The sequence below is a fragment of the Lepidochelys olivacea genome (genome assembly GCF_965140295.1).
Source record: "Lepidochelys olivacea isolate rLepOli2 genome assembly, chromosome: 15".
Taxonomy (NCBI): domain Eukaryota; kingdom Metazoa; phylum Chordata; order Testudines; family Cheloniidae; genus Lepidochelys; species Lepidochelys olivacea.
Window position 1 is genome coordinate 18,280,745 of NC_140425.1, and position 27,442 is coordinate 18,308,186.

Sequence of the window (27,442 nt, forward strand, 5' to 3'; positions counted from 1 at the left end):
CTAGGGCGGTAGGGTAGGACCCTGTTTAGTGATGCAAAACGGTTTGGGCTCCAATTAGCTGCCCCGGTGACTCGTCCACTCTAAAGCCTCTTTCTCGGACCCGCTCTCACCTGTCACTTACCAAACTGGGTTTCCTGCCTCTCTACGTCTGGGCTAAAACGCCAGTATTTGCCCAGGCTCGAGTTTAATCCTGGGATCATGCCCTGTCCCCGAACACAATGCGAGCCGGGCGGCGGGAACTCGGAATGCCGTGCGCCCCGCCGACATGATGATTTATGATGTGCGAACCGATCTCAATTCCCGGTTAATATCCGACCTGCTCTGGTTTAACAGCAACTAACGGATACGTTTGTTCGCACTTGCGGGGGTCGGGGCTCCCCGCGCTCCCATCTACCGCCACAAGCCCGACAGGACCCCATTTTGTTGTGATTATTTAGAGAGCAAGCTGGCTTTTAACACCCCCTGCGGGTTTTGACACCCGTCCCAAGGCAGCAGAATTGTCGCTGTATCAAATGGTGGAATTCTTTCCTCATCCCGCTGCTTTTGGGGACGGAAAGGTCATATCTGCAGGCGGAGGAGAAAGCAGAGGCGTTGATAAAGTCCTGTTAGTTTGATACAATCCCTGCGCTGTTCAACCTTCTATAAACTAGAAAATCAAGGACTATATCGAATTAATAGCAATATTTAAGTCTGTCTGATTTTCACTCTCCATGGAGGTATTTCCAGGTATACACACAATCACACACACTCATTTCTATCTATTTGTCAGAGGTCTGATGATGGTTGAACATTTTGATCGGAATTGTACGTCCAATGCAGAACAAAATAAGAGCTATTTGCTAGGGAAAGCAATAAGAAAGCTGAAGCTATTAGCTCTTCTTGCTTTCCATATCCTAGTGCGAACGTACCTGGGAGTGTGCTGCGAGGAAAGCAAACGATTTAGAACCAGTTTTTCCTCTCAAAAACGACTTCGCTCCAAAACACAATTAATATGAATGTGTATATATGGTCCTATATAATGTCCTAGGTATATAGGACAGTGTAAAGGGGAGTGTGTGGAGAATGGTTCTGCAGTGCTAAAGGATCCGTCTCCCAACTCCCAGCAGGATCAGTTTGCAATGTATTCTCGTTTCTCTTGGCTCCTTCTCTGTCTGGCCACTGAGACAGGCCTTGCGTGTTTCCCTATGAATTGCCTTGTGTTCCATTGGTAAAAACCAGTCAAATGTTACTCCGGCTTCCACAACCCAACCTTGGCTCAGACCAGCTGCTCTAGTCTCGCGCGTGTACAGGAAGGATGCTGCTCCACGGTGTAAACGTATATGCAGAAGCATTCTGGGAGTACAAGGCTGATTCCCTGAATGGGCAGAAGACCCTGACGGGCCAAATGACTGCAGTAGCCTTTAATATATATATATATATATATATATATATATATATATATATATATATATATATATATATATATATATATATATATATATATAATTATATATATATATATATATATATATATATAATTATATATATATATATATATTATATATTATATATTATATATTATATAATATATTATATTAAGTGAGCTGTAGCTCACGAAAGCTTCTGCTCAGATAAATTGGTTAGTCTCTAAGGTGCCACAAGTCCTCCTTTTCTTTGTGCGAATACAGACTAACACGGCGGCTACTCTGAAACCTAAACTCTGAAATATATATATATATATATATATATATATATATATATATATATATATATTACTGAATAACACAAGAGTGATGCGACCTAACTTTAAAAAATGCCCACACAGGTGCTTTAAAAGGACAGCCTTGGGCTCCTGGCTTTTTCCTAGTGCAATTCGTATTTTGCACCTAGCCCCTTGGTATGGATTTCTTTCTATTCCCCTAAATCATTTCAAAACCCAACTTTCCAGGGCTTTGCAGAACAGACTTTGCTACCCACCTCCACATTTATTTATTTTGTTTGTTTTCCAAACAGCTTGTGCAAATCCAGCATCTTTGCTTTATCACCTCCCCGGATTCTAAGTTGTCGGCTCACTGCAGGTTTATAGTGACAAGGTAGTGACCAAAAGAAAAATAGATCCCAGCCCTTGCAAAAGCTTCGGCTGTCTCCCCCGGGGCAATAATACACTGCTGTGGGTTCTAACACTTCAGAGCCAAAAAAGAGCTAACTCCGAGCAGGTCAATCTAGCCACCATCTTTAGGTACCTCAATGGCAACTGGCCGTTTTGGAAAATCGAACCACTTACTTAACGGCGAGCTGCTGGGTGCTGTGCTGAGGTTTTGGTTGTTGGTTTTGATTGTTTTTTTTTCTTACATCAGGGCTTAAAGGGTTAAACCTTGCGGTCCTCACTCTCCGGCAAAACTCCCCAGAAAGCCATTTAGCCATTAGAGTTACATTTCTTCGCGGCGCGTTCGGTTTGAGCCGTGTATGTATCCCACGCTTGAAGTTTCGTGTTTGAAGGGCGGAGGAAGGGATTTGTTAAAAATAAAGTCGGGTATTTACACACACACACACACACACCCCCTCCTCCATTGTACAAAGCGATCGCACACAACGCCGGAGTGTCCTAAGAAATACAAACCTCCGGTCTCCTGATAAAAACACGTCAATAAATAAAACCTCCCCGGGGAATTGGATTTGGAAGGGAAAAAGCAATTTCCCTAAAAACACCCCTTCCCCCCACAAGACAGCCGAACAATGGTCATTTATTTTCCAAGGAAGATGATGAAAGACACATAGAATTGCCACAAAGAACCTTCAAGGGTGGGTTTCTCGTTCCCATACTGAACCCATTCTTGGTTTGCTTTTTAAAAGTAGCAGCAAGGATTAAAAGCCCGGACTGCACGGGAGAGGCAGAGATCCGGCCGCTGAAGGGGTGTGGGGTGTGGAAAGATGGACTTGTCCCAAAGCCCGTCTCACTTGTTTCTTTTTCGGTTGGTCTGTGCGTTTGAAGGTGACTTAAATGAGGGCAATACACTCCTGATCTGCTGGGGGAAGAGGGGGTCTGTATCTGTGAGAAGAGCGCAGCTCTCTCTGCAAACCTGGCACTAAAACTGGTCTTGTATATTTCTGAGCACAGAGCCCGATAATATTTCAACACCCAACGTTGAAATGACTGGCTTCTGGTGGAAAGACGAGCAATCGCCTTAACACACTGTGAGCACAAAAGTCGAGCTTTTACCACACCGTGTTTTTGCTTTTGTCCTTTCGTGTAACGAGAGAGAGAGAAGAAATCGGAGTAATCATATGTGCTGGGCAAAATGACAGAAGGGGGAAGCCAGGCTGATAGTTTTACGGCTCAGAATTCCTCGGTGTGTGACCGCTCTGGGTTTGTATCTGTAGAAAATAAGCCTCTTGGCGCGATAAAATAAAACAAAAAATCCCCATAGCAAATCAAACAGAGCCGAAACTGACCAAGCAAGTGTCCCTGCGAGGAATAAACACGTTAGAGTTCGACGCTGCCGCAGATTATTGGAACCGCGGGAATGTGCCGGCCACCAAGCGAACAGGCTCCTTGGGACAACGCCTTTATTACAGTCAGATCTTTGCAGTTGGGTGGCAGAAGACCCCAGTCCAGAGAGAGCTGGGGCGTTATCACCTGGAAACAAGGCGCCGTGGTTCATTCTAAGTCGCTAAACCGGCGAGGAAGGGTGCCTAATGAGCTTAAAGCACAGGGCTGGAAGCCACTGGACAGGGCTTCGACGGCTCGGTCTGCCATCGACGGCTCGGTCTGCCATCAGACGTGTGAGGTTGGGCTAGTACCTTCAGGTGCGTGCCTCGGTTTCTCCCCACGTGTAAATAAGGGGGACTCTTTCCCTGCCGCGGAGCCGTGTGCTGCTCCTTTCATTCCTGTGCTCACGGCGCGCAGTGGCCCTGCCAAGCGGATAATGATTAGTTGTGGTTATTGGTGTGTGTCGTCCCCCCCCCCGCCCCCACCACCTCCAGGCTGAGCGCGGGTTTTCACCTCCACCCAGACCTGGGCTTCCCCAGCTCCCGCAGCGGCAGGTGATGAGCGCCGGGCCGTGATAACACGCGCACCCCGCGACTCTTTGCACCCTGGGGGGAGTGCGTGGCTTTTCCCAGGAGCGGCGCTCCAGTGGGTCTGATCAGGGCGTGGCTCTTTCCAGGGTTTGTGCGACTGGCATCGAGAGGGTGGACGCAGGGCTGGGCCCCGGGGCGAAGGAAGGACGGGATTGCAGGGCAGCGAGCTGCGAGCCCGCTCCGTTGCGGGACGCGCTCGCCGGCCAAGCGCTCAGGTGTGCTCAGGGAGCTCTCAGGTGAGCGGGCCTGGGGGGTTTCCTTTGCTAGGCTATCACGCGCACCGATCTCTCCGATCCTGTCCAAACTCGGGAAGAAGGGGGCATAAAGGGCTCGCTTAGCTATTCAACGGAGCTGAACCTTCTGCTTCTCACGTTGGTTCCTTTGGAATTTAACCACTTGCTGGGAAGCCCGGCTGGTCCCACCTTCCATCTGCTCTGGCGGGCTCGGCACCGATCGCTTCTGCTCATGGTGCCAGACCCTCCCCCTCTATTCCTTGTTTGTTCTTTTCATGCTAAAGTTATTCTCAATGGCTCACTTTGTGCCAGGTACCCCGTTATCTGCTCCGACTATCAAGGAGCCGCAGGAAACCCAAGCATCAATGAATCATTCTTGAAGGTAGCCACGTGAAAGGCTGGCTGGGTAGTGTTGATTAACACTATTACAACAGCAGAAGGGATAAACAAACACTTACTAAAAAGGGCACATTAACTGTAGCAAATCGCGTGTGGCCCCACACCTGCCCGGCTAGGAAACGCAGCTGAATGAGGCTTTTGATTTGCCCGGTGCCGTTAACAAAGCGGATCAAACTAATGAGGTACATTGACTGTATAGCGAGACAGAATGTGCAGCGTACTGTCCCGAAGGGTGTCATTTAGATTAAAACACCCCTCAGTGGAAACAACCCCCCCCCCAAAAAGTGGAATCTGAACGGTGAAAGGCGTGGGACGTATTTGGGGCGATTTAAGAAAATAGACGAAGGCTGATTATTCCAGTTGCAAAGCCTCACCCAGAGAAATGACATTAAAGATCTCCCCGCGCTAATCCCTTGCACTCCCTGGGTTCTTTCGAAGGGATCTGCCGCAGTTCAGGCTCTTGGGGATTTCTCAGGGCCTGTCCTAAATAGAGATAGAGCAGGGGAAAACGATCGTGAGCCGGATAACGAGTGGAAGCCAACGATTATTTTTTTAAAAAAAACCCTTACATTACGAGCAAGAAGTGCCCGGGATTTTCAATAACTGGGATGGTTAGAAAGGACTCTTTTTGTTGAAATCGTATGTTTCCAACCTCTCCTGCGCTGGAAAACAACCCGACTAATTAGAGAGTAGGCTTCCCTGTGTCTGCTCCCTGTACACTGTTCAGGACAGCAAGACTGGGTTCGGCAGTCCGAGTGCACTGAGAAATGACAACGAGCACATTATACACGGCAGCTTCTGTTACTTTCCCTGACATTCTTGTGAGTGTCCATGAGAAAGATTCGGCTTCCCACGAATTGTTTCCGCTGTTGATTGTGCAGCGAGTACGCCCAGTCCTCGGCAAAAATGTCAACACGTAGGGACCCGTGATTTGGGGGAAAGTCTTTAAAGGAATCCATGTATTATATTCGATTTTAAAACGATATTCTTGAGCGTACGCTGCGCTTTCCTGGAGTCAGGCAATTTCAAATACAGCTCGGGCGTTAGAGGAAAATCTTTACCATCTTTTGCCCCACGAGCGGTCTGTCGGTGTCAAAGCGACAGGTCAGTGTCCGAAGTCACAGACCGTCCCTTCATTCACTTGTTGAAAATCCCTCCCAGATCGTTAGCAAAGCGACTCACTATCTGAGGGTCAATTGGAATCCGGTCTAGTTTTGAAACCTCTCAGATCCAAACGATGTTCTTCTAAAAAATACTTTCTGCTTGCCACGAATTTCTAAACGCGAACAATGCTTGAGCGCAGGCTGCCTGCAGCAACACTGAGGTTTACACAAGCAGTTAGCCGGGAAGATGCGATTCCGCTCCCACGAAAATCAGTGGGGGAGTTACGCGACCGACTTAATGAAATCAGGCTAAAGGGTCCCCCCTAACAACACGAGTGGATGTTTGAGTGAGCGGGACCCGGGACTCAGCGGTACCGAAGCAGAGGCTCCCTCTTGAATAGACATGACAAAGAAAGTGTGTTTTATCGCGAGGGGGAATATGTCAATATCCTAAGGACCTGTCACTCAGAAGGGCTTTATGATCAGAAGCCCTGACAGAGAGGCAGCTAGATGTTTATCTACCTTTATAGGAGAGGATTATTTAGTAGACAAAACCTCTTCATTTTCATGTGTCACGGGGATCCACTAGGCATAAAGATACAAAGAAAAATTAAACAGGTCCCTGATTAAATGACTCCAGCAGAGAAAACCACAGAAATCGTCTAGTCAAAGAGCAATTCACCCCAAAGCCCCAGTGCAATTGGTCTTCTATTTATGCATGCATTTCAAACTGCTTTGAATTGTGGTTTCTGAAGTTCACACTCGCCTCACAAAAGATCGCTGAGCATACAGTCATCTAATAGTATATCGACTCACAGGGCACATACACCTCTTCTGCTTGTGCGAGGACGGGGGGCCCTGCGCCTTCACATGACAGGAAATCCCCTCCTCGCCCCCTCTTACAATGATGGACAAATAATTCCAAGGCAACCCTCCCTTTTAGCAGCGCCACCTTACATCTTTTATTGATAGAGAAAATCAAGTCTGGAATAACTGGGCTCACCATGTCTGGCTGATGTTCTTTGTAATAACCCAGGATCAGGACTGCTTAGCATTTCACTGAACCAAAAATACTTGTAGATATGCGGAGCAAAATTATAGGTTTTAATCGTCTGTCTATGTCATTTAATAGAGCCTTCCAGTATTACTATGGATTTTGCACACCACTCATCTGTGTGTGAATTATTATTAAATTTTATATACCTGTGTTAAGTATAAGAATGTTACATATGGATAAGTATATATGTGTATGTGGTATCTAGAATATAATATATACATATAACACACACTCGCATGCATATATTGTACATGTATATGTAGAAGGAGATTAATATGGATTGTCCCAATTGAAGACAAACTGAGGGAGGCTGGGCGGGCCCTTGCAACGGTCCTGGACGGAAGAGGACTAAGGGGGAGGCCAAAGACTTAGGTACATGGACAGGATGTCCGCGGACCTTGGAGAGACCAGTTTGCACAATAGACTGCCGTCCAGCCATGAGTTTTGGAAGAAGGCTAGAAAAGTCATGGACCCTGAATAGGGAAGTAGTAGGAAAGAAGAAAAAGAGACTTGTGTGCAGTGCACCTATAGAGACAAAGAAACAACTATCGATCTCTAAGCCAATTTTAAAGCACTAACAGGCTCATTGTATTTAGTGAATGTGATTTGACTCTTGCTGCTGGTATGGAGAGTACGGCTAAAACGAATCCATTTCCCCTGGACGTTTTCAAATCTAGCTAAGCCCCTTTTTCTCCTGCTCTCCCAGAGCCGGGGGGTTCCCCAGTCTGACTCTCCCCACCTCTCCCCCTCCCTTCCCACACAGCCAGTACAATTCTAAACTGAAAGACAACCCTGAGCTTGCAAAAGCCTCTCACATGGGTCTGTCTAGATTTCCTGAAATGGGAAAGTGGCATTTCAGCGGGCAGGGGATTGATTTCACGCAGCAACTGTGTGTTGTGCAAATAAAGTGAGGGCCCGGGGACTAATTGTTTAAAGACACAGAGGACACCCCCTGCTCTGCCGGCGGATGGATGTTATGGGACAGTCTCGCCGGTTTTTACAGTCTCCTACTCTGTTTTTTGTTTGTTTGTTTGTTTGTTTTTTTGTTTTTTAAGAACGCATAAAACCTCTTGTTATTATTAATCGTTTCTCAGACCGCAGGTTTCTGTGCTTGCTGCAGACATCTGCCCCCGTGTATTTATTTATTCTTCTTTAAAATCCAGCTGCCTCGATCGAACGAGCTGGTTTCCTCTGCCGGTTCTGCACAGCGGCCAGAATATAATTGCGGCTGCAGTTCTGTGTGCCTGAGTCCACATTACAAGCCAGTCGCTCAGTAACTTGTCCTGCAATGTCCGATCGCAGTCTGCCCAGGGTGTCTCCCGTCCCCCCGCACCTCAGCTCAGCTGGGTCAGCTCCAAAATAGTGATAAATCTTCCTCTTCCTCTCGTCGGGGATGAACCTTTGCATGCCGCCGGCAGCCGAAGAACCTGGGTGATGTGTAGCTAGGAGCGGCCTGAACGGGACACAAGAAAGAGTTTTAAAGGGCCGAGCACCCAGGGAAACCTGGGGTGGGTTAATGTGTGCGCAGCCCTTTCAACTAAAGGGGTTTGCCTGAAAATGGGATCGGTAGAAGCGCAGTAACACTGGCGGGTTTATGTATTTATGAGTGAGAAGCAGGAGAGGGAAAGAAGTGTGTGTGTGGGGGGGGGGGAGGTAGAGGCCGAAGGGGGCGGAAAGAGAAGATGGGTCAAAGGAGGGAAGGGAAAAGACACAACTGGATGACAGCAATCGGGAGCTGGCTAAAGAAGTGGTAAACAACAGTGGGATTTGCAAGAACTAGGCACTTTGCTCGACCAGCAACCACCTGATCCCATCAGCAGAGAACAGGTTCGGTTCGACCCTGTCCCCTGCGCTCTCCAGGCGCATCACTGGGCTGGGGAACATCCGCCGCACTCAGCGCTACTTTGGGGATTGACTCCCCGGGAGTTTGCTCCTTCCCTTCCTCAGCCCCAGCTCCCCGTCTCCTCTGTCCGCCTGGCCCCAGGAGCGGGGTGATTCCTGTAGGCCTCGCTCCCCGCCTCCATCCATCCCTTTGCAGAAGTGTAGGGGGAGGCTCTCGGCCAGCTTGGTTCCCAGCTCCCTTCCAGGGGTGCGGGCGGCTGAGCCATCCGGGGTGCCGGGGGGGAAGCGCGCGGGGGCCGGGCTGGCGTGACACAGCTGCCGGGGCAGGCAGCGAGCACCTGGCTGCGGAGCGGAGAGGCGCCAGAGGCGCAGCCAACAGGAAGTGCAGGGGCGGGGGGGGGGAGGGAGGAAAGGCCCCCTCCAAGGTTACAATGCACAGGACAGCCAGCCGGGGACCTTCACTGACAGGACTCCGGGCAGGGAAAGCCAGCCCCGTGCCACTCACTACTGCTTCGCTGTCCCTTCTGCGCCCGGGAGAGGCAGGGGGCCCATCACGTCTTAGACCCCCCCCCGGAGCAGGGGTAGATAGCCCCACTCCCTTGTGGGACAGTCTGCAGGGCCGGGCGTGTGGCAAGCCCCAGCCTCAGCCGGCGGGGTTCAGCACCGGCTGCTCTCTGCGGCTTAGGACAATGGGGACACAAAAGTCCCGCGACTCCCCAGCCTAGGGGGAACCATCCCAATAAAAAGGCCGCCCCCAGCCTCCGGGGCTCAGACCCGAAGCAGCTGCAGCGAATGCTGACCCTCTGTGAGCGGTGTCGTGAGTATCCCTTTCTTTTTACAGACGTCTCCCTCGCTAGGCGGCATTACCCCTTTCCAGGCTGGGGAAGGATCGACGCCCGTCTTTTTAAATGGCTGAGAGTTGGGGAAACATCAAAGGAGTGAGGGGGTGGGGGTGCAAATAAAAAAAAATCTGGTATTGCTTTTATCTGGTCTCCCACCTCCCTTTGCAGGCATTTAAGAGGTAACCCCTGGAGAGGAAATATCTGTTGCTGTGTTTTTAATCATGCATTTGTTTTTCCTGCATGGAAGTCTTGAGGTTGTACGAAATAAACGTTTCTAGCGCTTTCTGTAAAGGCCGGAGTGGAGAATATGCTTCATTGTGACCCTGTCAATTGTTAGCTGATGTCATCAGAAAGAGGAAGGAAATGGTTAACCGCGAGTGGACGTTCCATGTGCAATTACTTGGTTCAAGAGAGGCAAACAACTGGGGGGGTTATCACATGTAAACCTGTTGAGTCGATACAAACGCCTTTGCTGCTCATTAGATGCAGTGCAATCCTGGGCCAGCTACCGGTTGATATAGAAAGTAACCGGAGGTGCCGTCTGCCTTATGCATTAAGGCAACCCATGTCCCCAGTGGCTTCTTTGCAAAGGGGGAAGCTAGCCAATGTATTGCTTGAGAGACTCGGGTTGCTGTTTGCTCCTTTCCTCAGCACCTCGAGCTAGGTAAGGCAGGCGCCGAGCGCTCCCTGCGATCCCCAGTTCGGACACGCCAGCCTTCACCACTTCCAGTTCTGCGGGCCACCTTTTGAAATTAAATAAATGAAAATACCTTGTCAGGTACCGGACTCGAACTTGGTGGTGTGGGGATTGCACGGCGGTCCTCTCACGGCAATAAGGACAGGGAAGTGCTCCGACTCCGACCCCTCAGACATTACCTCCGGTGCCCGGCAGTCGCAGCAGAAACCAAAGGAAAGTTAAACAGGGAGAAAGGGGAGCAGGTAACTCTGAGCCCCTCATTTAGGAGCCACTAATGCTAAATACGAAACAGCTGCGTTCAGAATGGTTTCTACGCCGATACTGGGAGCGCTGGTTTGCGGAGTTCTTGGCCCTGAAGATTCTCCCTGCTTCAAAAACTCTTTCTAGCCGGGAAGGGCCAAGTTTTCCCCTCGCTTGTTTACGGCATCTCCGTTTGTTGAAAGACCCTCTCCCAGTGTTACCCATCTGCCGTAGCCAGGGTTTGTACAGCGGGTAGTTACCGATGGTCCGGAGCTGGAACGCAATTACGAGAGGAAAGGGAAAACTCCGCGTTCTGGGGGGAAAGCGGAGCTCGGAAATCGCGTGGGGCGAGGGTGATCTTATGTTTCTGTCCTTCGCTCTCAACCTCTCTGCTCTCTTCTAATGGCGCAGTTTGCAGCGGGGTCCGATCCCCCGGCCGTTTCAATTTTCAGTCCCATTTTCGCAGCGCTCAAAAGGCTGATCCGCACAAATCAATAGCGCCGCGGGGAAAACTGCGCGTAACAACTGCCAAAGGGTGAAGCGCGGAAAGCTGCGCGCCTCTAAGCAAGAACCCAGGGGACTAAGCCGAAGCCGAGCCCACAGGGCCGGGAGGAAACCACCGAGCCAAACTGTTGACTTGGTCCTCTTTGGAAGAACCAGTGGCTTTTGCCTCACCCAGATGGCAAGGCCCGAAAGCAAAGTCTCTGCCGAGGAATTCATATTGTGTTCTTTGGAATAAATCTGGCGGGGATCGTTTTATCCCGGAGTGACAATTCTAACCAAAAAAAGCCAACTCTGGCTCATTGCATCTTTCCTTCCGTTTGACTCTTATTGGCAAGGTGTTTTCCCTGCCTTCCTCCTCCTCATCCCCCAGGCTCGACTCTTGTCTTTTATGACCTGGATAGTTCATGATTTAGGGGCTTTGTAGCAGCAGGTAGGTGACACACATGAAGCAGGAAGGCATCCCCATGTCACTCTTATCTCAGTTAGGTCTCCAAGCCCTGGGCCTGCACCTCAATGCAGGGCTAGCTCACTCCCAGCTCGTCCAAGGGCCTGCTCGCCCTAAGCCTTACTGAGGCTGAAGAAGGCCAGGGGCCTCTCCAGTCTTTGTGGAAGAGGATTCCCTCCACCCGCCCGGAAAAGCTGGGCTACAGAGTTAAACGAGGAGCAAGGAGTATTTCCCCCTGAGATCTCACACCCTAGCCCTGCAGGCTGGGCTGGGAGGAACTGAATCCCTTTGTTTTGTTAAGGCCTGATTCTCCTCTCTTGCGAATTTACGCCCGTTTCACAGTATTCGGCCTACGGTTCCTTATGTGTCACCAGTCTCACCAGATGTCTCCGCAGGACAGAGCCTCGCTGCTTTCGGCAGCTGCTCAGAGAAGGCCGAGTGAAAAGTTTGGGGGCGCGTGACGATGCCACTGTCCCTTTGTGTCACTGATCTCTGCCCACCAGCGAGGAAAGTGTCCCGGGAGCTCTGCCCTTGGATCCGGGCTTTTCGGGTTTATTTAGGATTTGGGGACCCGGAGAGAGTCAGCTCGGGTAAACCCTTGCCACCAGCCCCACGCACCGTGCCGTTGGCAAGGAGCCGGCCGAGTGAAAGTATTCCACTTGTAGGGGGGTTTATGACTTTTAACCTCCAGGGCATCGCTAAACACAGAGGCTTTCTCTTCCATTTCTTGATGGTGTTTTATGACTTCCTAGTGCAGCCCGGATTTCAGGGCAATCCAGTGCAAACGACTGGCAAGTAACGGAGGAAGCTTGCTCCTGTCTCTGGAGGAGGGCACACGGCTGTGTAGCTGCTCATTTCACGCGTGGGTGAGGTTTTCGGCTCATCCGTGTTGGGACATTTTCAGCGGCGTGAAATAGAGAAGTAGCTCTGGGGTGTCATGTCAAGAATATCCTAGACAGTGAGTGGTTACCGGAAATCTCCCCCATCCCTCCAGCCACGGGCTGATTATTTTAAAGCTAAAGGAACTGCTTTGAAACCTGCTTTGGTTCACCTCGGTGTTCAGCGCTGCCCGAGGTTTTGAAGAGGTGGCTTTGCAGACTTAATCTAACGATCGTGATGGACTGGCGGGGGGGGGTCTATCCCCCCCTTATGGGCACAACTTCCATTGCCAAACTGTTCGACTAAGCAGGATTGGGCCCAGTCCGCCTAAAACAGAGCGCTCCTAAATGAGACTTCTACTCACACCAAGTCAGAAAGGAGATTGCCAGGGAACAGGGAGGTGTCAAGACCCTTTCTTTAAAGTGTCGGGAGACGTGTATAATGGAAAAAGGCCAAATCCTAATAAGCAGCCCTTCAGTGAAGTTAGCCAAAAAAGAAAATTACAGGGGAATCGGGGGAGGGAGGTTGATAAGACTGCTCGGGCAGACAAATGAAAGTGAAAAAGAGAGAGATAAAAGGAAACACTAAGGCCCTGTGAAATGTTTCCTTTTTAAAAACAGCTTGGGGCTTTGGATTGGGTGGATTTTCTTGTGTTGTTTTGTTTTTGTTTTTTGCACCTGGGAGATATTTATTTTTTCATCGAGCGATTTTTCGACAGGGTGATAAAATTGAATGCTTGTAAATTCGGTTTAAACGAAAGTGGGCATTTAAGGGAAATCCGAAGTAGGTTGGAATGCTGAGACGGAATTGTCTTCTAGGTAATGGTCTCCCATCCGCTCCATGGCACTGAGAGTCTGTTAGAATAAACGGTCTAGTCAGAGATTTGAGATTTTCTTCGTTGTCACACCGACGATTTTACTGGTGCCATTTTTAATCTACTTTCCGTGTACAAAAAATCCGTGGGGCTCATCTCCAAAAGATAGGAGGATTATCAGATATAAAAGCCCCCCCTCCATGGCTCAGTTATTAGACTGGGGAACTGAAAAGCTGCTGACTGAAATAACCATATACAATAATAACGAACATAATATAATGTAATGCCTTATGCCTTTAGCTGAAAACCACAGGTCAAATATGGAACCGGATTCTGTAACGTCTCTCTGCAGATAGAAAAGGAGGACTTGTGCCACCTTAGAGACTAACCAATTTATTTGAGCATGAGCTTTCATGAGCTACAGCTCACTTCATCGGATGCATGCTCTGCAGATGGTTTACCACGTCCAAAGTTAACAATATTCCAAGATGAGAATCGACCCCTCAGGCTACTTACAGAGCAATTAATTTTCTATAAACCCAGTGCACCCCCAGAGCCTCCTTTGCATTGACGGGGTTGTGCAATCAGAACTGGGTTCCCTCCTGGTTCACTGCCTCTTCCAGAGACACTGCTGGCTTGTTTTTGAGAAAGGGCTCCGCATTCCCCGAGGCTTCGTGACTTTCGGGAGTGCCCGCATAGGTCTCACGTTGGACACACACCTGGAAGCAACTTGGCAGGACTTCGGTTGCCTTCCTCAGTTTGCAGCCAGAGGTGCAGTTTTGACTCTTTCGGGTCCAATGCCTCACCCTCTCTGTTGCAGAGGAGGAGGGACGGCTAAACAAGTTGTGTTTGCCTTGGGTTATCCTATGGGCTGGTATAGTTGGAGTGAGTATCCCATTGCACATATGCTGGGTCTGTTATAGCAATGAAAGGCGATACTGTTTCCCTGCTTGGCCTTACAACGTTGCATTTGATAAAGGTGAAACCCGCTCAAGGATAACTTTGCACGTGACTGCCAATTAAGCAGATTTATATATCTAGCTATCTAGATGAATAATATGAATATAATCTAAGAACAGTATATTATGGAGCACCTGTTTGTAAAGTCCTGTTTTAACGACGACTTTTTCCCCTGATAGGCGGTTTTTGTTGTTTTTTAAATCAAGTTGAATTATACTATGAGACAGGAAGCAGGTTCACACAGCCATTTTTGCAAACTTTCGAAAGAAGTCTCAGTCAAATCTTTAAATCAACAGATTGTATGTTAGAAACAAACCACAGTCACACTTTATTTTTCCGGATTCAGCAGGGAGGAAAATGGCTTTTAATTAAAAAAAACAAAACAAAAACAAAAAAACAACCCACGCCAAGAAGGGCGAGGAATCTCTGCTATAATAATAATCATCTGTACCACACACATGCAGCTTGAGAGGACACACAGGGTTTGGGGGGGGGGGGTGTTGTTTGTTTGTTTGGTTTTGCAGCCCAGCCCATGACAATGCTGCTGATCATTAAGAACGGTTGCTTTCCTATTAATTAATTTATTATTAATATTATTATTTATTATTATTTTACTATTAACGAATGCATTGTGACATGAGCAAAATGCCGAACGTCCTGGCAGGAGTTCGCCCGAGGAAGCGCTGGGGGTAATGGTAATCAATACACCGTGTGCAGGATTCTCCATCCGGAGCAGAAATCCTTGAAGCCCTGGCTGGAGTTTTGCCGAAGGAAGGATTCAGAATCGTTGTTGTCTTGCTTCTTCGGAGCCTGGTGGGAGCGGCGTCCAGCAGCCAGCAGTGTGTCAAAGCTCCCCCCGACTGGAGGAGGAGGAGGAGGGCGGCGCGGGCGCCGGGGGGCGGAGGGGGGGGAACCACTGAGTATTTAGCTCCACCGGACATCCGCAGTGACGCTCCGCTTTTCTTCTTTCCCCCCCCCCCCTCCTTCCCCTGCTCCCTGCAGCCTGGGCGCCGTGATTGACAGGGGGCCATTTAAATACAACCTGCCCCTACCCCACCCCCGCAGCGTGCGCGCGGCTGTGTTTCCCTGCCCGTGCCCAGCAGGCGCGGAAACGGCCCGAGCCCTTTGACAGACTCGCAGCGGCGGCGGCGGCTCCCCCCCACCCCCCCGCAGCCGCTCCAGGCAAAGGCACCGGGCTTCCAATGTGACATCACCCACCCCCGGGCTGGGGCCGCGCGCCTCTCGGGGGGCCACTTTCCCCGCTGCGAGCGGGAGGGGGAGGAAGAGAGGCGAGAAACCCATCAATAAATCACCGAGGAGCCGATTTCGCCCGGGAGCCGCGCCTGGCGGGGCCCGATCCGCCTCCTCTGCAGACGGCGAAGGAGCGCAGAAACGGACGACGGGGGTGGGGGGGGGCGCCCTGAAAACTTCCTCTCCGGCTTCCTCCTTCGAGGCGGTGCAGCGGTCTTGGCGGCGCATGGTGCCTGGCTGGATGGTGTGGTAGCGGGGGGAGCGTTTGGCGAGGCCAGGGGGTGGGGGAGGCTGCTGCATCGGTCTCCCCTATGGACGAGAACAGCCCTCTGTCTCCCAAGGCAAATGCTTTCAGTATCGCCTCTCTGATTTCAGTCGCCGCCGAGCACGCAGGGAAGGAAGCGCTGGAGGAGCCCAGCTGTGGCCTTAGCAAGCCCTTCAGCCCCGGCTCCCACCCGGAGAAGATGCATTTCAGCACCGTCACCAGAGACATGGAAGGTACGTGCAGCCCGGACCTAGGCGCAGGACCTGAGCTTCCTGCGGGCAGCTGCAAATCGGAGCCCGAGAGCTAAGAAGTCAAAGCCCCACTGGAGAGCGAGGGGAAATGCATTAAAAAAAAATAAAAAAAGCGGGGTGGAGCAAATCCTGGGGATGCAGGATTTTCGGGGAATTTCCTCTGAGCAGCTGTGCCGGGGTTTTGTTTTGAATGTAAGTGGGGAAATGTGTGTATGTGTGTGGGGGGGGGGGGAGGGTTGCAGCCGATTTCCCTGCCATGGCTGCGTCAAAACTTTAAAAAAAAATATTCCAGCCGGTAAAGGGGAAAAAACAACTGCTTATAGCAACTCCCGGCTGCTTAAGAGACCTGCCCTCAGCTGTAGCGAGTAAGCAATAACAACAAGGTACGGGAAAAGACAGTGTTTCCGAGACGAAAAGAGGTGGAAATGGCAGAGGCCTAGGAAGGCTTGTCAAAGATCGGTGTTGTTTTTAATGAAGTTTTGACTGAGAAGAGATTTTACCAGCCAGCAAGGCTTGGAACCGAAAGAGCGGCTTGCTAACGCCCCAAACCCGCAATTGAAACGGTACCGTGTTTATGTCAAAGCTCTTTAGAAAGATCTGGTCACCCTCTTCTTTTTAATTGACTCTGTTTCCTCCCGCGCTTTATTTTAAACACAAAACTCTCCGACTCTGATCATTCTGTTATCCCGATCAGCGACCATTCTGTTAGTTTTGCCCATATCCGTGGAGAGCAGCGGCTTTCAAGCTGTATCCCGGGGGGTCCGCAGACTTGGTCTAAGACGTCCAAAGGGGTCTGCATCTCCCTTCTAAATTTTGTAGGGATCAGCGAATGGAGGGGAAAAAAAGGGGGTAAAAATCGCCCATTTGCAGGCTACTGACGCATCCTGTAGGACATTGTCTCGCTTTTTCGAGTGCAGATGCAGAGTTGATTGGGCTTTTTTAAAAAAAAATCCTTCCCAAAGATATGCGGGGTGGAGGGGGAGCGGCTAGGCGAGGATAATCATCTAAGAAACAAACATCCAGAGGGAGAGGAGTGTGTCGCCAGGACTGTTTCAGCCCTGCAGCTTGTGCAAGGCGGAGAAGAGCGTATTCCTAATTGTGGAACGCAAATTCCAGCGCTTCCCGGGGACTAGGCGGTTGTTGCGCCGTCATGGGGGCGGGCAGTTCGCTTTACTCCAGTGCCGGTTTGCCGGGGGATGGAGATCGCTGCCCGGGGCGCGTTTAGATCGTCTATCCGTGGAGGGTCCTGTGGGCGATGCCTGCTTCTTTTAACTTTTTTTTTGGCTCGGGAGTGAAAAATGGGTGTCAGGCGGGCTATTAAAAAGGCGCACTCCCCTGTCAATCAACTCGTCAGGGCTCCAGTCCCTAGGCGAGGAAAGGCCCATTACCTGCAGCGCCTTATCTAAATAGAAATAAGAACCGGTTCTGCGGCGAGGGGAGGCCCTCTGCAGAGATAAGCCGGGCTCTGCAGCGCCTGGGCTCCTGGCAGCCGCGCAGCGCGAGCTCAGCCTGCCCGGGGGAGCCGCGCGGCCGGGGCCGAGCAGCTCCCGCGGGGCCCGGGGGGGGGGGAGGCGGGGCTGGGGCGGGGGGGGGCACCCCGGGGAGCGCAGTAGAAGACGCTGGCGCGGCGGCGGCGGGCGCGCAGAGCAGTGGGGGAGCGGGGAGCCGGAGCCGAGCCCTGACCGCCTGTTTTTGGAATGATTTCAGCCATCTCCAGCCCCTGGCTCACCCAGCTGTCCCATTTTTGCGATGTTGCAGCTTTCACGGCCAACAGCCTGAGCAGCCTGAACGCCTCCGGCGGCTACCACCTCTCCCCTTCCCCGGGGGACCCCTACGGGCAGCCCGAGCCGCCGCACTACGAGCCCTGCTCGGCCCAGCAGCACCCGCACCAACACGGCTACCCGTTCGCGGCCGGCCCGGCCCCGGCCCCGGGCCCCAACCCGCCGCCGCCCGGCCCGGGGCCCCCCGAGAGCGGCGGCGGCGCGGCGGCCAAAGCGCCCGTCAAGAAGAACCCCAAGGTGGCCAATGTCAGCGTGCAGCTGGAGATGAAGGCGCTGTGGGACGAGTTCAACCAGCTGGGCACCGAGATGATCGTCACCAAGGCCGGCAGGTCAGTGGCGCCTCCCCGCTGGCAGGGGCTGGGGCAGGCCCGGGGAGGGGGTTTTCGGCCCGCGGGGCGCCGGGAGCGAAGCGGCTTGAAGACGCGGGTTGGGGCTGGGGGCTGGGAGCCCTTTCAGTGCCCTCCCCCCCCCGCACGCACGCAGCAGCCTGCAACCCCAGAGGGTGGCCCCCGCCAGGGTCCGTCTCCCTGCGCCCCGCGCAGCCCTGCACCCAGAGTTGTCAGCCCAACGGACCCTGCTTCCACCCTTTTCACCTACCCTAGGGCTTCCGCGGCTTTTTTTTTTTCCTTATGGTCCCTTTTACGAGCGCAGGAAAATACATTTTTACTGCGCGCCTAAAACATCGTAAGGTTTATAGCCCCGCCAGCGGGACCTGTCCCGGTGGGACAAGGAAATTATCGACAGCGCCCCGGGTGCTGCTCCTCGCTGTGCGGGTGTCCTGCTCGGGCCCTTTCTGCCAGGGCTGCGGGGTTAGATCCGGAACAAATGAGCCGCTGTCGTTTTTCGGAATATGACTCATGCCTCGTATACGTTGGTGCTGGGTTTAAGAGCAATGTGGGGCTCTTGTTAGAGCCTCCCCCTCCTGGGTTCTTGTGAAATGTTAGCGAGCAAAGCCCTCTCCGGGCGGCGGTTACTTATCTGCTTTCTTCAGAAGAAAATAGACTGATTTTAAAAATCCACTCTGTCGGGGTAATCTGTCTGCTAGCCCCCAATACGGTAATTTGAACCCCGCACTTCTTTAAGAGCAGAATCGGCAATTGTCTTGTGGAGCGAAGGGTTGGGAAGTTCTGTGAAAGTCCGCACAGATACCTGAGTTAAAAGCGGTGCATTCAAAGGTACACAACCCCCCAGCAAAGCCGTCGGATTCGAATCGGAAAGTGGGCGTGGGGGTTTATGTAACGTGTCGGAGACTGATTACTGTATTATGGCAAAGTCAGTACCATTAACACTGCCTCCGACTCTCAAACGCGAGATTTAAAACCAGCTTTATTTGCAGAGGACACTGTTCTTTAGGAGCAAGATTAGCAGGATCCCTTTAACACCCATCTCTGGTCACACGCATTGGTGGGACAGACATGGATCTCCGCTTTGCTGGTTTAGGGCCTTCTTGGAGAGATTACAGATAAGAAACCTCAGGGGCTCTTTTTACACCTCTTAGTACTTGCCACATTTCCTTCTCTGGAATCCACAAATGACCAGCATCCAGAATACTCATTATGAGGCCCCATCCAGCATCCTTTTCTCCGGTAAATCTCCCGGCCGTTTCAGTGGGTAGTTTACCAGTTTGAGGAGAGCCGGATCCAACTCACCAATGTAAACCCAAGAAGGCAGCACGCCCATAAAGCTTCTTCGTCGAAATTAACAAAGGAAGCGAACGTTGTATCGTGTTTAAAAGGGAAGGCTCTCAACTAAGCTAATTAAACGGCTACGGGGGGGGGGCAGGATGATGACCCTGTCTGTTAATTAGACACCATTTAACTGCGAGCTCAAGTGAAATAGCTCAACTGACCCTGAGTTGCGTTGGTATGGAGCTGTTGTGACCTCCTTGGGTGCGTACAGCATTTGCGAGAGAATAAAGAGGGTTCACAGGTCGGCACGTTCACTGCGATGTGTTCCCGTGTAAACCTTCCTAAAACCTCGGCCCGCTGGGGCTGTGTCTGCAAACGTCACTCTTTTTGTGCGGCCTTTGGACGCTCTCTCCGCTGTCCAAGCGGTAACAAACCCCCGGCTGGCTTGACTGTGGCCATCGGAGTTTGTACTTGTGGCGTGTCCTATGTTGACTGACTTCGCCCCCCTCCCCCTCCCCCAGGTCGGTGATAATGTCGTAGATCCTATCGCGCAGTAACACCTTGAGGAGCAGGTTAGCAAAGGGCACCCCTTGTAACTGCATCTTGAAAAGGCTGCGGAATCCGGCAAGTCATTCCCAGGGTCCTTCCCGCTGCTGTGACCAACACAGCGGGGAAAAGATTTCAGAATCTCTACCCCACCCCGCAAGCCACGCGGTTGCTTTCAGTCCCAGAGACGGGCCAGATGCCTCTGTTGATTTGAAGGGTTATGGAGGGGAGAGGAGAAAAAAACCGTGTTTTCCAAAGCTCGGTGCAGGAGCGTTGTAGAACTCAGGCTCGAGTCACGGCTTTGGTAGGGTTACAGTGGGGGGGTTGGTGGGGACCTACCCCCGGGGGCTTGTTCTCATTTAGACGGGGCATTCCTCAGCCCAGGCCCGTACCTTCAGCGCCAGGCCTCATACGGAGTATATCGTCTCCTTCTAGTCTTCGCCACTGGGCTCTGGATTAGACTAGTCCTTCCGACAGGAGATTTCTTCGCTCCGTGTTGCAGCCTCTACCTTGTTGCCTAGGCTTGTTCCTTATTTCCCTAAATGCTTTAGTGACACCCGTACCCCCCGTCACTGAATACAAATCGCATCTGAGTCTCTCTCTCAATTTTTTTTTTAACGGAAAAGGGAATTTTAGCTAACAGCTGAGCCTTTCGGGAAAACAATGTTTTTTTAGCTCTGAAGTGTCCTTTCCATTTTACAGACGGGGGGGGGGGGGGGAAGGGGGAAGAAATCCGCATTATAAATAACCCGGCAACGATTCTACAAGAGACTTTGACTTTGTGAACGAACTGTGTCAAGTGCAGAGGTGAGATTAAAATAAAGAGTAGGTTTAAATGACGAAAGGGTTAATTGAACGAGCCAGGGTGTAAAACTAGTAAAATAAATAAAACATGCAAACAACCCGGAAAGGCAGATTGCTGATTCCAGGTAGCCCTCCTGCGCTCTATTAATGGATTCATTTATTTTCACGGTTGCCTGTGTTGGCCTTAAGAGTTTTTTTTTTTTAAGCCGGGGTTTATCAAGCTAAATTGTTTGTTTAAAGCTTCCTTTAAAAAAAAAAGAAGAAGAAAGAAACACTGGAGTTAAGGTTAATAAGGGTTTAAATATTTTAAATAGAATGCGGTTTAAATAGAATGCGGTTTAAATGTCCCTGTTGATTTGCTAAAACAAATCAGTAACGTGTGAAAAGATTATGCTTTCCGTAGGCGCTGGGAGAACTTTAACAACAAAACGCATCGCAATTGGCTTCTAGACTAGCTTGCTACCTCCCGGTGGTTTCTGGAGCGCCCTGTGTTTTCATGGAGGCTTGTGTCGTTTTAGGTTGTTTAGAATAAGCAACAGTAATTGTTATTCCAAAAACTCCGAGAACTTATGGGTTTGGAGCCGGGCTAAAATTTACTGGAGATAAAAAAAAAATTGTAATGGAACTAACTTGCCTTTCTAACGCGTTTCAATGCTTGTTCTATTGAAGCCCAGGGAAGTGGGCTAGGTTTCTTGGTCAGCCTCCTTGCTAAATGTAAATTGTTTTACTTTTTCCCTGGAGCTTCAGTGTGGATACATTTAAAAGCCGGTGGGTTAAAATTCGCTTGCACGCCCTTGCTTTCTGCAATACCCACACGCTGGTTGCTCGCCTTGCAAAACAAGCAAACCTAAAACAGAAGGAAAAGCAGACCAAAGCTTTGGGGTAAACAGCCCCCAGCATTGGCTCTAAATGGAACAAAGGCAACTGATACATTTGTTACCTACGAGGGTGGGGAGTGGGTTGATCTTTCATTTCACTAGCTCATCTGAGTTCACCTTTAACTCGCAGCCTTTGGAAAATTCTGGCCTCCAAAAGCATTGCTGGGTGGTTTTGTGTGTGCGGGTCAAGGTGCGAAAGCAGACCGAGCCCCTTCCTGGTATAAGTCAAGAGAGGAAAATGCGGAAGAGAGACCCACAAAAGCCCCTCTCCACTTTTCTCGGTCGCCTGGTTGGGAGGGGAGGTGTCCCAGGCTCGCTTGCCTGGCTTGGGGACAGTGCCGCGGAGCGCACGCTTAGCCGGGGCTATTTCACCATTCGTTTGCGGAAGCGTAAAGATGCCGAGACCAAATTTGGTCAATCGGCTGCACAACGAACAGAGCGCTGGTGGCCTTGAGCCCCTTCGGCGCTGGGAGGGAGCGCCTGTCCCCCAGTTTGTGCGCGCTGGGTGAGTCCGAGGAGAAAGCACCGTTGTGGGAACCAAGTGACTATCGCCTCAGGAAATGTAGGGAGCTGGGAAGGCTCTGAAACCCCCCCGGACAGACACATAGACATAGACACACACACGCTGCCCCACTGGCCTGGTGCCTGTGTTTTCGGTACCGCGGGGATGGAATGTCAGAAATGACACTGGGTAACTCACCTATCCCGCTAGCCTGGTTTAGAAAGTAAACGAGTTCAAAGGGCTTCTGGGCTTATTTCACGTGTCTTCCTTTGCCATTGTTAAGACTACAGGGCCAGTCAAGCTCGTCCCGGAGAGGAGACAGGGATACAGACACGCTTCACTCCTGCTTTAGCTTCAGGGAGCCGAGCAAAGTGGGTGTGAAAAGGTAGAAATTCCTGGAGGGTTTCAGAGAGAAGCAGCGAAACTGGAGCCTCTCTGAGCCCGACAGTGTGTGCGCAGCTCGGACGCGTGTTCACACCCCACAAACGCAGCAGTTCTTTAGATCGGTGCTAATTTGGCTGGGAATTAATAGGAGAGATGCTCTAGGATCCGTTGGACTGTGTGTGAGAGTGGGGGGGCTGCGGGTCTACTGTCTTGCTATTTACCCCCACAGATTTCATGTGTTTTATTTGGGGAGCGGTGTTGGGTTTTGGTTTGCTTGTTTTTCGTTGTGTTGTTTTTTGCTTTGATTTTTTTTTGGGGGGGGGAGCAAGCATGAGATGTGGAGCTGGGTCAGAAAGACCCCGAAAGGGAATTTAAAATAATCGCCACTCTAGCATGCTAGTAACATTCTGATTTCTAAGTGATGGTTCACAGGGTTTATAGCTGTATGTAGAATACTCAGAAATCAAACTTTAATATTCAGCCAACGTTTTTATGTGCGAGTTCACAGACAGATTTCCTCTGGGGGCTCCTTTATAAAGTCCCCCACCCCACCTCAGCCGCCGGGAACTATCGGGCATTTGTGCACAGCCCTGCAAGAGACTCTTGAAACTAACGAGCATTCAGCATTGTGCAAACAGCTTGCGGGGTCGGGGGATGTTGCCAAATGGCAGGGAAAGTAACCCCTCGCTCACCCACTGTTGAAATGGGGCGGGGGGAGGAGGAGAGACACAGACAGCGCCACCAAGAGCTACGGTTTTCTAGAAAGACGCTCGGATTGTCCGCCAGTCTGGCGCATCTCTAAGCCCCCCCGAATAACAGCTCGTTATTAAAACACAGGAGCCTTGTGTTAGCTTCATCTAGCCGCGCTAACCCATAGAGGTATTCTGGACTTAATCTAACTTCCCAGCTCTTTCATGTCCTTCGGTGACTTCTTATAAGCCTTTAAATAGGAAAGTTTTACCAGTTCCTAGAAGGCAATTTGACATCAGTGTAAAAATACTTGGCTAACGTAACTTCATGCATGCCCTAGGGGCTGGTCTTGGTGGGTCTGTTGGGGGGAGGCGATCAGGATCGGGCCCTATGTCTCTCCCATGGCTGGGAGATGGGAACCCCCTCCTCCAATTACCTGTTGCCTTTTCAGCGTCCCCACCATCTGATTCTAGCCCACAATATTATAAACCTTTGATCTGTAAAGTCCTCCAGCTCTCCCAGGTCCAGGGGTGAATATATTGTTTCTAAATCACCCTCGTTCCTCACCTATTCTGTGCTATGGGCCATCGAGCTACAGCCAGAAAGAAGGAAGGGGTTTGATCTGAAAGAGGGACACTGTCCCCGCGCAGATGGAAGGGGGTGCAATGTCACCAGACGCGAGTCCCCGGTTCCGGCAGGCGAGGAGCTGGTGGTTATTCTGACACACGCCTTGTGGTTTTTCTCTTCTGCCGCAGGCGCATGTTCCCCACCTTCCAGGTGAAGATATTTGGAATGGACCCCATGGCTGATTACATGTTGTTAATGGATTTTGTACCCGTGGACGACAAAAGATATCGGCAAGTAGAATAAGCTTTTCCTTGAGTCCTTTAGCCGGGACTGCGATGGGGCGCCGAGGGAAAGAGACACACTGGAATGGTATTTCCCTGATTCAGTGCCCAAAGCAGCAAGTCGGAGGCTTTCCACTGACTTCAGTGGGCTTTGGATCAGGCTCATCCCTGCCTTTGAATGGCAAAGGGAGGGAGAACAGAAGCGCTAACACGATTCCCCCTCCTCTCCCAGCCTTATTCTTAAAGCCAGCAGCTCTCCGGTGTGAAACGCACCCCAGTGACTGTCTACTCCGCGCAAGATGCTGAGGGAGAGAATTTTTCTAATTGCAACGTATTTGAACTGGGGGTTTAAAATTTCTCCTAATATTTCATACAGATCATAAATTAGGCTTGGTTACAGCTACAAGGATGCTTGGAGATCATGCACAACAGCCTGGGAGTCATTCTCTCTCACACACACAAGGTTTAATATTTATTTAAAAAAATAGATTGGATCTAGGTTGGAGTCTGCAATTAAATGTAGATCTCCTTGTCCAGCAATGGATTCAGGCCATTCCCCTGCCCTCCAACTCCCCTTTTGACCTGTCTTTCAAATCTCCGGGTTCTGTGACATCACCTACTAAGCCCCAGGACGAGAATGATGGAAGCGTTCTTCTCTATCGGGGGCCCGTTATTTAGTTTGAATCTGGATGTGCTTTAAATCGGGGCTGAAGTTAAAAGTCTAGTGGACTAGCTCTGGAATCGAAACGCTTGATTTGTTGTTTTGAATCCGTCGTGGCTTCCTCAGTGCAAGGAAGGATTTCTCCAAATGCCACACGTGGTGCGGGGTTCTGTTTTAAAATACAGTATCTGGGCTGTAATAAAAAAGGGGCCACCCCTTTTTGTAGTTAGCTTTGGGAGCAGCCAGCCTGATTCGGTGTAAATCCCATATCACCCCGGTGAGTTTAGGAGTGATTGCGAATGTACGTCGGTGTAACTGAGAGCAGAATTTGGCCCGAAGTTTTAAAGTAAAATATTCCCTTATCCGAAGAGGATATTCCACAGGTACCCGCACAGTCAAAACACAGACATTACTGGGTTAAAAAAAATCCCTTTAATCCATGATTATGAGACTTTTACTTATGTCTGGCAAAAAAAACCCACCCCAAATTCTCATATTAAAAAAAACATTAAAATTATGTTCATAAACTGCATCTGCAGGGAGAAATTTCGATCTCCTAAATCAGGCTAATTGCTGACTGTAAAATGGCTTTCTCAGCCCAATAACTATAGACCCGAGTTTTTAGGAGGAAAAGTGTTTGTAGAATTCGCTATTTATAAATGTTCCTGTAGATTCCACGCGGGAGGGACCTCTTTTTAAGAATCAAATTTCATTTTTCGCCTCATATAAAAGAACCCAACAGGCTTTTGCTTTTGGGGGGTGACTGTGTACAGCAAGGGAATGGGCCTTGCTCTGTGTGTGCGTTAACCTCCGAGACTAGTTTTCTTTGTGTTTCACTGAAAAGTGCTTGTATTGTCCTAGCCTGAGGCCACGTTGGAAAATCACCAACAAAGCCAACTGCATATTTCTCCAAATTCTTTCTCTGTTTTCACTGAGAACATAGGAAGGCGACCTAGGAAATCGGCGGCTCACAAATCGATGATGCGGTTTGATTGGTAACACCTTTAATTTGAAGACAGTGAAAGGCTCATTATCCATTTCTCTTCAGATCAGGACGCCTAAAAGCCAGTGTGCATATGAATCTCAGCGTCGAATATATAAATATTTAGACAGATATCAAATTCTGAGGGCGTTACAGAAACGTTTGCTTGTCAGGGGAAATGGGATATATAACATCCAATTGAGAATATCTTTTTTTTAAAAAAAAGTAATGTTTCTGCTCAACTCCAATGGTGTATAATTCTCCACACACCCCCCTCCCGCCCCCGTGCGTACACTGGCTTTTAAAGTCAACGCGTGCATAGAAGATTCGTCTCACTGTTTTTAATGTTATTGTTGAATATGGACTTTGAAAGACTGTAGCAAGACTGCTAAACTCTGGATCCGCTCTTAAACTGCACATAAATGTCCATTTTTACCTTAAAGCCAGAACATTACTGTGTAAAGGGTTTCCTTTCACTTTTTAAATTGTATTTATTCGGTAGCATTTCTGGCTTCCATCCCAAATATGTGCAGGTAGCTATAAATGTCCCCAGTCGAGCAGATTTTCCCTTTTTGCGAATTCCCCCAGAGAGCCAAGGAAAACATTTTGTTTGTCAACAAGTCTGGCGTTTTCCCACTGGCTTTCTAGAAACGAGAGGCTACCTTCATTAGTGGGGAAGCGCTCTCCTTCTGTTCGGCAGGCTAGCTTTACAGCTCGATTGAACTGTGTAAAAACTGCACTTTCCGGTCCCAGAGCAGCCCAGAGGTTTTTATAGGGAACCCACCGACAAAAATAATACTTAACTCAAATACTAGAGTCTAAATTCTGCTATGGTTACTCAGGCTCCGTTGAGCTGAATGGGACTGCTCACTGGGTAAGAGTGTTAGCATCTGGCCTTAGCTAATTAGACCCGATCCTGCACCACTGAAGTCGGTGGAATTTTACCAGTGACTTGGATAAGGGCAGGATCAGCCCTCGTGTGTTCTCATCCCCATGGTGTGGATGGGGAAAGACTTGAGAGACCCCTGCAATTCTACGTAGGGACTTGGCCCGCGATGGCCTCCTCTCTTGTCCAGAGCAGAACTCAGATTAAACTCTGGATTACCGGGCACGTGTTTAACCAACTGGATCAGGAGCAGCCACTGACTGCACTTTGCCTCTCCTTTGCAGATACGCCTTCCACAGCTCCTCCTGGCTGGTGGCCGGCAAAGCTGACCCTGCTACCCCCGGGAGAGTTCATTATCACCCCGACTCTCCTGCTAAAGGGGCCCAGTGGATGAAACAAATAGTATCCTTCGATAAACTGAAACTGACCAATAATTTATTGGATGACAATGGGCACGTAAGTGTTAGAGAGGGGAACCAACTGGGGGCACTGAAAGGGGAGGAGAATGGCACGTGAAATCTCCAGCACGTGAATTTTTCTTGACGCACACAAAAAGAAACCCCTGGGCACCACTTACCAAGTATAAGGCCTGGGGTCAAAATGCCTAGAAAGACTCTGGCAGTGGTGGATCGGGTCCTTTCAATAGCTGCTCATTGTGATTGGAAACACCCCAAATTTCATATTTGCTGTGAGCGTTGGGCCAGGCCCAATGCTGACTCCAGGGGTTGGATCGGGCCCATAGGGAGGAGGCATAGGACCCTTTACGTTATAACTTTGAACTTTTCCCTCAGGCCCGATTCCCCCATTCCTTGCATCCCCACCCCTTCCACTGGCTTGATGGGAACGGACTGCATTGGGAATAATGAGTGTTTAAGGAAAACATGCTGGAGCCCGGAGTTAACTAAACGCTGTTCTCTTTTGATAGCCATTTGACCCGCCCATTCCTGTTCCATATAATGGGTATGCCCCAAGATTTTTCCGCCTATTTCCATTCAGTTCAGTGCTCCCCGG

General features: G+C 50.2%; 1 protein-coding gene across 7 annotated transcripts in view; it reads left to right on the forward strand.

Moving 5' to 3' along the window:
* Window positions 1–9,179: 9,179 nt before the first annotated feature.
* TBX1 (T-box transcription factor 1) overlaps window positions 9,180–27,442 on the forward strand; it is a 29,048-nt gene continuing 10,785 nt past the window's right edge. The window contains exons 1-5 of one of the 7 annotated variants that reach the window (XM_084648678.1): window positions 9,180–9,510; window positions 15,701–15,823; window positions 17,549–17,951; window positions 23,810–23,911; window positions 26,716–26,887. In XM_084648678.1, the coding sequence (XP_084504804.1) occupies window positions 9,486–9,510; window positions 15,701–15,823; window positions 17,549–17,951; window positions 23,810–23,911; window positions 26,716–26,887 (825 nt within the window). In that variant the 5' untranslated portion in view covers window positions 9,180–9,485. The other 6 variants (XM_084648680.1, XM_084648681.1, XM_084648682.1 and 3 more) reach the window with 6 other exon arrangements.